This window comes from Wallemia ichthyophaga (assembly GCF_000400465.1).
Source record: "Wallemia ichthyophaga EXF-994 unplaced genomic scaffold scaffold2, whole genome shotgun sequence".
NCBI lineage: Eukaryota > Fungi > Basidiomycota > Wallemiomycetes > Wallemiales > Wallemiaceae > Wallemia > Wallemia ichthyophaga.
The window spans coordinates 19941-33548 of record NW_008806275.1 but is presented as its reverse complement, the minus strand read 5'-3'; the positions used below and the strand labels follow the sequence as shown (position 1 = coordinate 33548).

Genomic DNA, 13608 nt, shown 5'->3' with positions numbered 1-13608 from the left:
CACGAAATATTTCATCAAATCAAATCAAATCAATTAGCAAATCAAATAACACATGAACACATGACTTCATCACATTACATCTAATAGAAAATCAAATATACTGCATTTATCTCTCCCTCATCTCATCTCCATCAGCTACCCCGTCGTACGTCTCCTCTCGCTCCCTGCTTTCGCTCTAACAAACCGCCCACAGCCTCGCAGCCCTCTCCACCCCACCCGCCTCTGCTCTCGCAATTTCCTTTTTCTTCTTTTTGTTGTATCTCTTTCCCCTTTATTCACTAAACAATAACATAAATTAAAAACGTATACACAAAAGCTCGGGACAAATACCTTACGCTAGACATAGATCATTACACATATTCACCATTCTGATGTTCTTTTCCCTATTATTGGAAGAAGGTACTCAAGTAGTTAGAACTTCCTTCGTCCCTTTTACGCTTCTTTGACAAAAATGGGTAGCGATTACTTAATTGATCAATTGCGTTCTTAAGTCCTTCGCTTGGTATATTCCTTGGGTTATTCGTCCCACGTTGGATATATGTAGCAACAATCGATGTCACAGAATTTGGCAACATAGTTTGGTCGGGGCCTGATAAAACTAACTTGACGAGCTTTGATGCCGTCTCTTTGCTCTCGGCGATGTTGCAAATATGGTTCCATCCAGAACGCTTGCGATGATTTGTGAACCATTGGTCTACCTGCAATTCTTTAGAATGTAAAAAAAAGAGTCACCGGCCTACATACTTGTTTCAAGCTAGCACCATCTTTAGCTGCAAGATATTCTCTTTCTGATTTGTCCGAAGGATACGGATAAGCAATGTTATCTGTAAAATACTGATGACACGCCTCGAATTTTATGTTTCGAGTTGTATATTGAGTTTCATTGAGAGGATTAGATGTGGATACGCCTGCGGCAACTGGCTCCCTACCAGAATAGTTGGTAAGACTTTCTAATTGTATGACTTTACTAGTCTTATTGATTCTGAACATCAAATTTTGAACGATATTAACGACAAATGGCGACAGTTGTCCACTTTTGTATTCAGAGTCGTATTCAGCACTGAACTTCCTGAAAGTCTCAACAAAGTTTCGCAATAATAGTCTTTGATTCAGGACGCCTCGAAAGAACAGATCTTCTATGTAGCATGTATAAACTATCCACGAAATATTGAATTTGTGAATCTTCGACGATATTGCATTAGCTATCAACGTCTCCTTATTCATTTTGGATTACCTTTGTGATGGTTGCTGATGGAGGGTCTAGTGTCAATTGACCCCTATTCTCACAATGTACACAAAGAAATAAAATTGCTAAATCTATTCGTTTTAAGAAATTAAATTTCTTTTGGTTTTTTAGCTGTTGTGCTATTAGTGAAATATCTAGTGTTACATATATACGTACAACCATACTTGGATCTAGCATTAGCACGACCGACGACACCGCTGAAGTCCAAAGCGCCTCTAATAATCTTGTATCTGATAGAGTGTCAGTTTATCATTGAGATTATATTTGGCTTACCGAACACCGGGAAGATCTTGCGTACGGCCACCGCGCAACAAAACCACACTATGCTCCTGCAGATTGTGTCCTTCACCAGGTATGTACGCACGTACTACCCTTCCATTCGAAAGCTTTACACGTGCTACTTTACGGATAGCTGAATTTGGTTTCTTGGGCTTAGTAGTGTAAACTTTGGTACAGACTCCTTTCTTTTGAGGGTTTTTTTCTAATGCTGGTGCTTTTGAAACCTTGGGGAATGATTTACGAGCTCCTCTCATGATTTGGTTCAAGGTAGCAAAGTTGGTGGCAGTGGATGAGATCGACCGCCGAGTAAGGACTGAAGGATGAGCGTGTACTTGAGTACGTAGATTCAATGAAGCGAAAGACCTCAAGAATGAATTTGCAAGTGACATCTTCCTGTGATGGAAGTTGAGTTTAAAGAGAAGTTTCTGACAACGATGAGCGTCGACTATGACGAGGACACCAATATAGGACGTAATGATAGAAGCTCAATCAAGAGCCTGAACTCACTTTGGAAAAGACTTCCCACTGATGCTGCATGCGACAATGTCATCGATCTCGTAACCCAAATACAGTACTGCAAGCAGTACGAACCAAATGGCGACTGGGATAGAGTTAGTCACTATGTCTGATTGCAAAATAGCTGAACAGACGCCAGCTCGAAGGGACAGCGGATAGCAACATGAGGTCTTTAGTTGACTTGGAAAATCGCACTCAACTAAAGCAATCCATCGCGAGCGACTTTATCGATGATATTGAGCAGGAAGCTGAAATTGTGAGTGTCTCGTGGTTATTAGCAAAACGTGCTAACATGTCAAAGGTTAAACCAGAGACTCTTTACAGACAGAAACTGAGCAATCTTATGCATAGTTATAATAACAAAACATCACGTCAAAAGTACGGCGATAGTGATAAGTTTTCGAGTTACTACAATTCCATTTGGGTACGTCACAAACGCGTCACAACGCGTCAATTCATTAACATTGAGTAGGCTGTTTCTAAGCCGGAAGAGGTTGTACCAAGCATTCGAAAACTCATTCCAAAAGGTTTGTTTGGGTCAATTCGTGCTCTCCTCGTGCTAATCATAATTTCAGAGAGTGATGATGAAGATGATGATGACTCTGACGTTGAAATTGGAAGTATACGCCAGAACTTCAATGATCCGATCACTCTTTGCTTGTTTGAAAACCCGTACACTTCGTCAGTTTCCCTTCCATGGTGCAAAGTTCAGCTAACCAAAAAATCAGTGACAAATGCAAGCATTCTTATTCTTTCAATGCAATTAAAGAATATCTTCTTGGTCAGGCAAAGATATGTCCATACAGTGGCTGTAGCGTGAACATATCAATGATCGATCTGAGGGAAGATCAAAGATTAGCGAAAAGGTAACATCTCAAGTCCATTCTTTCAAAGCTAATTAACATCAAAGGGTCAAACAAATTGCAAACAAAGAATCTGAAACACAACATTATCATCAAATCGACGAATGATAAAGATAACTACATATGTATTGATGTTGTACAATTAATTATATAAAGCTTTGATAATAGCACATTTCACTTTCATCTGCCAAACTTTGTAACTTTGGTGCTCCTTCTGCATTGTGCATTCTCCCATGAACAAGTCCTTCCCTCAGCAATGCTTGAATTGCATCAACAACCTCAAGTCTGTCGTACGCTTTGCTGAAGCATTTTCTGAGTTGAGTCTACACACATGTAAGAGCTCTTTCCAAATACATTCAATCCACTTACCAAAGAAATACCGGGGTAGATCATCAGAGTACTGATCAGAGCAAAGAGCACACTTCTCCACGTACTTTCGACAGCGTTTCCTTCCAGCTTAACCCATTGACGAGGATAGACATATTTATCATTGATTTTGACACACCAGTTTTCACCGAACTTGGATTTTACTAACCTATCAGTGTCATATCCTGCAACGATGGCGGAAGCTGATCCAAGTATTGCATCAATCTCCATATTGTTTGGTACTTGATCTTTAGACAGACCGACTGGACCACAATGCTCGAGGATTGGTATTTGCCTACACTCATCTACCTCCATTGGGTGTGTATAGATGTGGTTTGGCAAGGGCGGTAATTGAATTGCTTTATTGCCCTTAGAGGTGATAGAAATAATGTTTTCGTAATCATCGTCCTCTGGGTGCACATTAGCAAAGCAGCCACAGATGGATCTAAATAGACTTACGAACAGCACGACTACCGAGAGAATCGAATCTAGCACTAAAGTTATCAATGTTAATGCTGCACTCGAGTTTATGGGATGATATGCAGTTCAAGAGTGCTGCCTGAAGAGGCTCCTGCACAACAACAGGCCAGATTGAAAATTTGCCCTCCTGAACAGCAACAGTCGAATCAAACAAGCTTTGCATAAACGCTGCTTGCCACGGTCCATGACTATCATGCTTATAACTATCAGTAAATGCATATAGCGGTGTTGGACCGTCTTGCTTGACTGGTATGCAAAGAATATTTTCGGCCTTAATGTTTTCAAGCGCAGTGAAGAATGTGTCTTCTGAGAAGTTCTCAAGAAGCTTCTGCGATCTTTCTGAATGACCGACTTCTCTATCATGCGTTGACATCTAAACCTATTTGAGTAAGGCAAAAAAATTTAGGACAAACCCCACCTTTATTGCAACTTCTGCGAGTTTTACGTTCAGCTCCTCAACTGTGTTCACAGCCTTTCCAGTGTCAACTTCAAGTTGGTCGGTAGCATTCATCTTGGAATATGCACGTTCTCTTGCGACCTCTGTTTGAGCAGGGTCAAACAAAATTGCTTGTAGACTGCTGTATGATTGAGTGGGTTCTTCAGTGACATCAAATTGATCAAAGAAACCTTCAAGGCTATCAGGTACACTCAAGACTTCCGTAGCATTACTCGTCGATGTAGTATTGATCCACCTGAGAGTATGTCAGAAAAATTGAAGCCCTCCCATAGAGACTTACAGGGCTCTTTTGTCGATATGAGTTCTAATGAGGTTTAGATGTTCAACGAGGTCAATGTTGTCGATACTCGACGCTTTGTCCATCTTTGTATCTTTGATAAAATCCTTGCAAAGATTTTCATATTCTTGTGCCAAACGCTCGACATAAATCTGTTCTTGACGATCTTCCAGAATGACCTTCTCATGATTTCGTAGCTGACCAGTCTTGAATCTAGGGAATACTCGTATTGCTGCAGTCAATGTAGGATTTTTGTACTTTTTCGTGTGAGACTTAATGACAGCGATAGTGTCACGAAGAAGCTCTTCAGTGTCAGCATTCCAATAGTCATAGTGTCTCGTCTGTCGAGCGCTATATCCCTCAGGAACTTTCGAAAAGTCAGTATAGGTCTAAAAATGAACGACCACGCTCACAGAGTCTTTTATGGTCTTCAATGATATCGTCAATGGCCTTCCCAGGCGGTTGCTCAAGAGGAGGGTCAAACCTGTACTCGTTTTGTCTTTTCGGCTTCGGCTTTCTCTTTTTCTCTGTTCTCATTTTAAGCTGTCGTACCTGCTCGGCGACCACTTTATCCTCATTCTCTTCCTCTTGATCCATGTGCCGGGAGCGTGCCCTTTGAACTTTAGCGTCAACAGACTTGCTGTACTTATTAGACTTTCTAAGTTTTTTCGAACTCTTTGAACACTTTTTCTTTGTGTCGATGATCTTCTTAGATTCAAGCTTTTCTCTCTTTGAGGATTCTTCTGCAATGTAATCTTTAACCAATTCTGTGGGCGCTGCACAGGTATAAGCAATCTCGTCAAATATCTCTTGAGTTGCTGTCGCTAATTCATCATGCTTTTCGTCGAGTAGGTGTGTAAGGTATCGCCTTTGCAACACCGAAAGCAGTCCAGTTTCTTGCCAAGCAGAACGTCTTTGCATCATTGCAGCAAAGGATAAAAAGTTTGAAATATCTTGCGTTTGGTTCTCGTTTGTTTTGGTAGTCTTAGAAGCATCTTGGCTGTTCAAAGCAAGCGTCTTCAATCTTTCAAAGTATTTGTTGACGTCTTCTGCAGTGTTGAGCGTCATACCATCCCGAAGCACCGGTTTGTCTTCGAATGACAAGAAAAGACCATTCTTTCTTAATTTGAAGAATTCCAGCTTTTGAGGGACCCTGAGTTCTTTTACACCTTTCAAATTGTTGGCATGGGGTGTCTTCTCTGTGGTAATTTCATCGACTTCTTCCATAAGCTCAACCAGGTTCAAGTGCCACAAAATGCGAATGCAATCTATGACAAAGTGATACCTTTTTGAAAAAGCCTCACCAACCATTTTCTGCAAATGATGTGGCAGATCCTTGACGCGGAGCTTACTCTTTGAATTATCATATTTATACTCCAGTGCCATTGCATCTACTTTGGTCCACGGGAATAGCTGCATGTGTTGCTCAAGAGGAATATCGGTCCGGAAATAATTAAGCGAAATTATAGGCTCCTCTTCGCTGATGCAATGAGTCAGCTCGTTCTTGTGCTGCATCTCACTTGTTAAAAGGAGATAGAGCTTGTGAGCTTTCGTAAACTTTCCACTTATGTAACCATGAAGTCTTGCTACTGCCTTGACATCTGACAATATAGTTTTTCTAACCTCTTCGCGCTGAGATGGATCGTGACAATCTTCAGGCAGTTTTAAGTTGCCACGTTTATTTTTGAGAGATATGTAGCCTATATTATCGGAAACAATTTCCTTCTTAGCACTTCTGGGCTGATACATCTGCATCATATCCTTTCCTATTTGTGCTTTCTTGTCTCGGAAAACGTGTGATTGTGGATCGAGGTCAGATAAGTAAATTAGCTTTTTCTGGATTGCACCTTGACCGTAAGTCCGACTTGAAACAATTGTCTGTTTGAGTTTTCCTTCCTGGAATAAGACATTGAGCGTCTTATTCATAGCAGCTTTGTCAATTAGTGGTGCCGTCTGATATTTTGGACCATGCACGTATTTCTGATATACGTCGTAGGATTCACGTGATGCTTCAACTATACCTCCATTGCCTTTAATTGCACCAAACAAATCTTGAAGCCTGCGGTGATGTGAGAGGTCTGTGCGTTCAGATCGCATCTTCTTAATAGCATGTTTGGTCTTCCTGACTCTAGGTGCTGACGCCACAGCTGCAGGCGTGGTAGGTCCTAGTTCTGGTTCCGCATTGCCTGTGTCGAATTCATGGGGGTTTTCTTTGGTGTCGAGTTCGTTGATTTGTTCCGCGTCGTTCACGGAGATGTTTGGTTGGCCACTCTCAGCGACATTGCGAGTAATGTTAATCTCATTTGTTCCTTCTACACCACCAACATTATCAACATCCTCATGCGCCCCAAGTTGATGTTTTTCTGTTTCATAACTTTCATCTTTCTGATCATTTTCGTCTTCATTATGTTCAGGTTGATAGGCGGCTGACTCGTCACTGTCTAGCTCCGGACTTCCTATCTTTTTACGCTTCGACGATTCCCTTTCAGAATCTTCATCTATGATGATAGGAGCGGAAGAAGGTATTTTTATACTTCCTCTCGATCTAAGCTTTCGCTTTGAAGGCGTGTCACTAATCCTTTTATTGTTCTCATCTGAAGATCCTTTCTCATCAGGTGGGCTTGTTTTCTTGTGGGTTTCCTCTAAAGATCTTGCATCTGGCTTGATGTTCGTACTAGAAACTTGGTCAGTATCAGAATTGATTTCGATTTCAGTGCTATTGGTTCCATTCTGAGCACTTTCATTGAATTGGTCTGGTGCTGACTTCTGTGTGGAAGCTTCCTTCGCTGATGACTGCTCTTTATTCATCGCTGATGCTGCTTCCGCTTCAGCTATCATCTTTTTAGAAGGTCTTCCTTTTTTCTTTTGAGGTAATGATTCAGCAACTTCATCCTTATGAGTACGTTTCTTCGATGCCTTTGAAGGAGTTTCTGTCTCTTCTGGCTGCCCGGAAATGCTCCTAGGAGTTGCATTTGCGAAGCTTGCAGTAATTTCTGTTTTGCGAGGTCTACCGCGCTTTTTCACCGTCCCTGTATCAGCAGGTGGATCTGTCTTGCGGGGTCTGCCAAGCTTTTTAGGAGCAGGACTTTGATCAGGCGTTGCACCAAAAATGAGACCTTGTCTATTATTTTTCTTCTTTCCAGTTGCTCCGATCAATTTAGCAATGAGCGCTTGGTAATCTTGACGCGATGCACATCCACTGTCAGTTGCCAAACTACTCAGCAAGCCAGCGTCCTCTGAAACAAGGTCATCTCCAACATCCAAGCCCTCTCTTTCTGCACGCTGGACGAAGTTGCTCCGTGAAAAATATACCTGTCTGCGCTCACGCCCACAAGACTCAGTGATTGACTTCAAAGCAAGGTCACTCAAATTACCAGGATCGTGGTCTGTCTCATGACGCAGCAAAATTGATTCAAGCGTTCTCCTATTTATCATTGGGAGAGTGTTTTTGATTGCCTTTCAGTTGTCAGTTTATACTCAGAATAAAATAAAGCGAAGAAGAAAGCTTACAGTCATAGTTATTCCAGATATACCTGATTCGTGAACGATGTTCATAACTTGCTTCTCGATTGTAATAGCAAGTGTGATTCCAAAGGTGTCAGTGCTGTCGTCGTCGTCATCGTCTTCTTCATCGTCTCCAGGACTCATTCCACTCAGATCTTCATTCATGATATTTTGAGGATGACTAAAAGTCTCATCTTCATCAGGGATTCGCAAGCAATTAAGGCGCATTGATCGAGTAGAGGCCTTGATAGAGCAGCGCTCGAGGTATCCTTCATCAATCATCCTGCCCAAATGACGACCGACAACTCTTCGAATGAATTTATTACCCGCTGGAAACCCAATTTTGACGAAGATGAATTTGTGGTGGATGATTCGATTGGGACAGTTTCTGATCAGCTTCAAAATGCGACTTCTGAGCAAAGGAGCATTGTTTAAGTGAGCCTCATTTAACGGAGAAAATTGAGGTAATCCATCTGAGCCCCGAATTTGCTCTCCCTCTTCATCACAGACATCCATTTCTCGGTCAGAGTCATCTTTTGTTTGTGAAGTGGATTCAGTTTGAGCTTGAGCTTGGTAGTGTCGTGAATTTGCCAAAAACTTGCGGTGAATAGCGACATTTGTAGTAGCTCCTTGGTAGATTGTGTGCATTTTAACGCTACCACAGTAATCAGAAGCGATTACTCGAGAAAATAAATACTCACACAAGGTCCATCTCTAGAAGTATCTTGACACAATAGAAAATGGACTTACTATCAAATCCCGTCATTTTGGTCATTTCGATAAAAGTGATACCATTTTCTTTACTTCTAGATATGAAAGTGAGAACGGTGACGACCATAGGGCTCAGCTTTGGTGGTCTGTGGTTTAGACCAGTAATTGCAAACCAATTCATATCATCATCAGTTCGAACACGAAGATTATCTCCGTAGGTTTCAAGGAGAATACCAAGGGAGGATTCTGAACATTGCTGGTTGAGTACTTCAAATAATGCTGTTTGCTCTGCACCTTTTGAAGGACGAGGTGGTGCTTTTCCCCTCAAAGCCAGCTTTAGTTGCTGCGTAGCCAAGCCAACCTGAAACGACGATTGTTGAGCAAGCATCTTCCAAAAAAACTCAAGCAAAGGTCCTTTTTCAATATCTAGTGAGGGATTTAATTGGGCTTTGATATACTTTTTTAGTGTACGAATGTCAGAGCCTATGTAGCAAGTCAGAGATTCGAACACCGGCACCTGGGAAAAGGCGCAGATAGGGAAAGTGACGTACCCCAGTTGCCGTCCATCGACAACTCATTCAGTACGTTGTGAACTACAACATCCACGGCAATCATCGTGAGAATAAATATACGAAGTTAAAACAAAGAGATGCGACGACTTCAGATGATTCGTAAATAATTGAGTAAATTGTAGACGTTATTTTGCCCTTATCTGATGCTACTGATAATCTCGTCGACGTTGTGATACAAGAGATAAGCTTAATGCGATTCATTTATAGCAAAATTACTTTAAAAAAGTAGGTCTTCTAGGCCTCCATTTTTCTTATTTTCTTGGGTTGTCGGAGTCGTGTTTGTACTAAAAATGTCGTTTTCTACATTCATGGACGGGTCGGGGTTCGAAACAGTTGCATTTCCGAACAGACCTAGAAGATCGTCGACAGGGTTGGATTGCGAAGGACTTGGCACATGTGCGTGCTTTTGAGCTGTAGAGTTGGCTGTGAAGCTGTTAAAACCTTCTTGGGTGCTAGGTGACATTGACGGCGATGCATCTTCATCGAGATCAAGAAGGTTTTCTGCTTTAACACCTGCGATTTGTGGTTTAGATGAGCAATTGCACATAGTGAAAACATACCCTGAGCCACTGTGTTGAGTGCTCTCTGCTTTGACAGACTCTCGTTCTCGTTCCCCTCATGTAAGTTGACCTTTTTGAGGGCGTCAACTCCAAGACGACCCTTTCCAATAAATGTCGAAGAGGGTTTGTGGTATGCAGCGGCAATTGAAGAGATTTCTTGTATTAGCTCTTCCAGTATTGCCCGTGAGACTGTAAGATTTGGAATCACGATAGGTGGTCTGTCGGCGACAGTGATCGACTAAAACATTCAGATTTTGCAAATGCAGTACCAGCGACTCACCCTTGCAGCTCCAGTATCTGTGGAAAGCAGTCTCCAGTAGATAAAAGCGCGATCACGCACGTCCGAGTTGTCACAATCACTTGTCGCAGTTGTTAGCACCTTTTGAACTAATGTTTGAGCAGGGCCTTCCGGTTTCTTGAGGAAAAGCTTAACTATTGCACTCAAAGTCTGGAGTTGAACCTGAAATCGAATGAGATTTGTGTTGAATGCCGCAACTATACTCACAGGATATGCATCCTCGATGAAACTATCTAAGTAGCTCTGCAATAATTCTTCGACATTATCAATCTTTTCTGCATTCTCTCCAAGTATCCAAATAAGAGATGCCTTTGACTCAGGTTCATCAAGCTCCTCAAAGTTTTCGCACAACGTTGGAATAATATCTTCATATGAATTCGGGTATTTGCGGAATATATCCTAAGAAGCGTTGGCATTGCTTTGATCAATCTCAATGGTACCCACCTTTATTACTATAACTGCCTCTTGTACGACATAAGAAACTTTTGTGTTAATAAGGTCAACAAGCACCTGAACACAACGCTCGGCAGCATCTTCAATCTTGATTGCGCATCTTCCGATTGCTCGGATTGATTTGCGGACAAAATCAACGTCAACCTCGCTAGCGTACTCTCTCAGCTCGTTCAACAATGTTTCCACGTTATTCTCATTTGCCAACTTTACCAAAATGTCAAGCTTTTCAACTTTGTTATACTGAGCGTCTGAGTATTTGCAGAAAAAGACGCGCAGTTCTGATGATAAAACATCAGGACGCGCCTGCAAGATAAGATTGATATTACGAAGAGCAACCCATTGAACTTCAGGTTCAGAAGCTACGAGCGTGACTACTATGTGTTAGCAGTGAAATTTTGCATTGATTGACTCACCCAAAGGAGGCGCCATCTTTCGAACAAGCTGTCTGATAAAGTCTTCTCTTTGTAAACGATGCAGATTTATCATCACAACTTTGACAGCACTTAATACGACGCTCCCGTTAGCATGCTGAAATTGTGGCAGAACGCGCTCGCAAATATATTCTGTTTCTTTCTCCTCAGCAGGTGTATAGCGACACAAAGCGCTTAGAATTGAAATTCTTCCCCATTCTGTACACTCATTGAGGGCAACCAGTATTTTGTTTAGCACGTCTCTGTCAATGACAAAGCCAGGCGATTCGGGATGAGGAGAACTGTGAATGTCAGTCAAAGCTGTAACAGCATTTGCAACAACCTTTCACAAAGTCAGCATATGGAAGACTTGTGAAAACTAATCGTACAGTTGGGTTCGGATCGCCGACAAGCTCCTGGAGTGTATCAACGAAACCTCTGTCAATTGCCAAGGAAGGTTTCAGATCGTACATTTTTGCAACACACAAAGCAGCTGTCTTGCGTACGTAGGGATTGTCATCTTGGAGGCCAGCAGAAAGTGGATCAGATAGGTAGTCGATGATCTTCTCAGCTCGAAGGCAACCCATAGTTCTAATTGAGAGTGCACGAACTAGCGGGTTTGGATCTGAAGCGTCCTTATTGCTGTTAAAGAGGTTCATTACGTAGTGATTCACTAACCTTAACGAAGGTATTCACAGCGAGAATAACGAGTTCTGGTTGAGTTTTCGCGTAGTTCATTAGATAAAGGTAGACCAACTTTTTCTGCTCCAAGTCCTCTGTCTGCATATTCTTGAGTACATCCGGGAACAGACCAGAAACGTCCTTGCCAACCGTCTAAGAGAGCATAAGGAGGGAGCGCAAGTCAACAAGGTACTGACCATATTGGCAATAACTCTCTTGATGGCATCCTTCCTCTTGTCGCGGTACTCGCTATTCAAATCTAAGCCTGATTAGCTGATTTCAGGAGGCTTTTGTAGGAGCATACCTGCGCGCAGTTCATAGTTCTCTCCTGTGCACCTGTAAGCATTGTTTACTGCATATATGCGATACTTGCGCACCCTTCTTAGCTGTGAAAACGTTTCTTCTTATCGTGTTCCTTTGTATGCGTCAGCGGGGCAGACCATGAATAGAGGAATACACACATATTGATTATACTCAAATATCCTTTGTAGACGCCGTTTCAGGCGATTTATCGAGATTTGACTATTGCGTGTGCTGATAGAACAGAAGATCCATTTCTTGAATTTTGCCATTCATCTAAAATATGCCAAAAGCACTGAAATCGGCTACAGAGAAATTCTCTAGAACCCACCAGCCTGCTGCAAAATCTTCCAATAGTAATTCAAGCGGTACCAGCAACCCACTTTTGTAAGCCAGCCGGCTATCATTACAGCGAGACACTTACACAGTGCAGCAACACAGACAGATTCGGACAGCATATTCTTAAGAATCCTTTGGTAGCTCAGGCGTGAGTTTACTATTCATCTTGGGCTTTTCTCATTCGAATCAGCATCGTTGATAAAGCTGCGTTGCGTCCGACAGATAAGGTCTTCGAGATTGGTCCTGGTACTGGTAACCTCACGGCTAGAATACTGGAAAAGGCAAAATCATGCCAAGTCATTGAGATGGACCCTCGAATGGCTGCTGAACTGAGTAAGAGATTCCAGGGAAAGTGAGTGGCAGTGATAAACCAGGAATGTTGCTTATCGCAGCTAGGCCTGAACAGCGCAGACTAGAGATTGTCATTGGTGACTTTGTTAAGGCAGAATTGCCATATTTCGATGTCTTGTTGGTATATTCTACAATCGGAGCACATCTAACAGTAGTCCAGGATATCCAATTGCCCTTACTCGATTTCTTCGCATATTGTCTTCCGCACTCTTTCCCATAGGCCAATTTGCAGAGTTGCAATACTGATGTTTCAGAGAGAATTTGCTTTGCGATTGTGCGCAAGACCGGGAAGCGACATGTGGTGCCGTCTCAGCGTTAACGCGCAGCTTTATTCCAAGATAGATCATATCATGAAAGTCAGTAAGGGCAATTTCAGACCCCCACCTCAGGTAGAAAGCAGCGTTGTAAGGATAGTCCCGCTGGACCCACCGCCGCCTATTAAGTTTGAAGAGTTCGATGGGTACGTATGTGCAGTCAATCTTTTATTCATGGCTAACACTTGTCGTAAAAAGTCTCACCAGAATCCTTTTCACTCGCAGGAATAAAACGTGTAGATCCAATTTTACTGCTTCTGGAGTGTACGACATGTTAGAAAGCAATAGAAAAGCGTGGTTGGCGGAGAAAAATGAGGTTTGTGCAATCAAACTTATTACCAACCCAATTTAACAAACTTTAGATGATTGACGACTCTGTGAACATTAAAGAAAGGGTTGAAAAAATCCTTGTACAATCAGGCTTTGCAGAAAGTCGCGCTGCAAAAATGGACGTCGATGACTTCCTAAAGTGAGTTTGACGTATGCATTCAGCCACGCTAACGTTCACAACAGGCTCTTGAGTGCATTTCACGATGACAACATACATTTTGGATAGATTATTATCAGCTGCTATTATATTTACTTATACATCTAATCCCTTTCGATTTTGTTGAGAAAACCAAAACACGAG

General features: G+C 42.1%; 6 protein-coding genes across 6 annotated transcripts; 2 read left to right on the top strand and 4 right to left on the bottom strand.

Moving 5' to 3' along the window:
• Positions 1-386: 386 nt before the first annotated feature.
• On the bottom strand, positions 387-1224 carry J056_001977 (uncharacterized protein; the record flags this gene model as incomplete). Its single annotated transcript, XM_009267841.1, has 2 exons — positions 387-698; positions 745-1224. The coding sequence occupies 2 exons, from the start codon at positions 1222-1224 to the stop codon at positions 387-389; spliced, it is 792 nt and encodes a 263-aa protein (XP_009266116.1).
• Positions 1225-1334: 110 nt separating this feature from the next.
• Positions 1335-1914, bottom strand: J056_001976 (30S ribosomal protein S12; the record flags this gene model as incomplete). Its single annotated transcript, XM_009267840.1, has 3 exons — positions 1335-1357; positions 1403-1476; positions 1520-1914. The coding sequence occupies 3 exons, from the start codon at positions 1912-1914 to the stop codon at positions 1335-1337; spliced, it is 492 nt and encodes a 163-aa protein (XP_009266115.1).
• A 45-nt stretch (positions 1915-1959) lies between these two features.
• Positions 1960-2911, top strand: J056_001975 (E3 SUMO-protein ligase nse2; the record flags this gene model as incomplete). The annotated part of the gene is made up of 6 exons (XM_009267839.1): positions 1960-2136; positions 2181-2297; positions 2343-2465; positions 2514-2568; positions 2617-2722; positions 2770-2911. The coding sequence occupies 6 exons, from the start codon at positions 1960-1962 to the stop codon at positions 2909-2911; spliced, it is 720 nt and encodes a 239-aa protein (XP_009266114.1).
• A 139-nt stretch (positions 2912-3050) lies between these two features.
• Positions 3051-9314, bottom strand: J056_001974 (uncharacterized protein; the record flags this gene model as incomplete). Its single annotated transcript, XM_009267838.1, has 9 exons — positions 3051-3227; positions 3274-3680; positions 3730-4123; positions 4169-4442; positions 4488-4851; positions 4898-7940; positions 7995-8643; positions 8690-9182; positions 9251-9314. 9 exons carry the CDS (start codon positions 9312-9314, stop codon positions 3051-3053), a joined length of 5865 nt encoding a protein of 1954 aa, XP_009266113.1.
• A 174-nt stretch (positions 9315-9488) lies between these two features.
• Positions 9489-12136, bottom strand: J056_001973 (AP-2 complex subunit beta; the record flags this gene model as incomplete). The annotated part of the gene is made up of 12 exons (XM_009267837.1): positions 9489-9784; positions 9832-10069; positions 10112-10291; positions 10337-10528; positions 10574-10953; positions 10996-11335; positions 11382-11627; positions 11671-11826; positions 11871-11932; positions 11978-12001; positions 12051-12088; positions 12114-12136. The coding sequence occupies 12 exons, from the start codon at positions 12134-12136 to the stop codon at positions 9489-9491; spliced, it is 2175 nt and encodes a 724-aa protein (XP_009266112.1).
• Positions 12137-12256: 120 nt separating this feature from the next.
• On the top strand, positions 12257-13533 carry J056_001972 (Dimethyladenosine transferase; the record flags this gene model as incomplete). The annotated part of the gene is made up of 8 exons (XM_009267836.1): positions 12257-12360; positions 12407-12460; positions 12503-12664; positions 12709-12780; positions 12824-13123; positions 13176-13293; positions 13340-13446; positions 13491-13533. 8 exons carry the CDS (start codon positions 12257-12259, stop codon positions 13531-13533), a joined length of 960 nt encoding a protein of 319 aa, XP_009266111.1.
• Between the last annotated feature and the right edge of the window lie 75 nt (positions 13534-13608).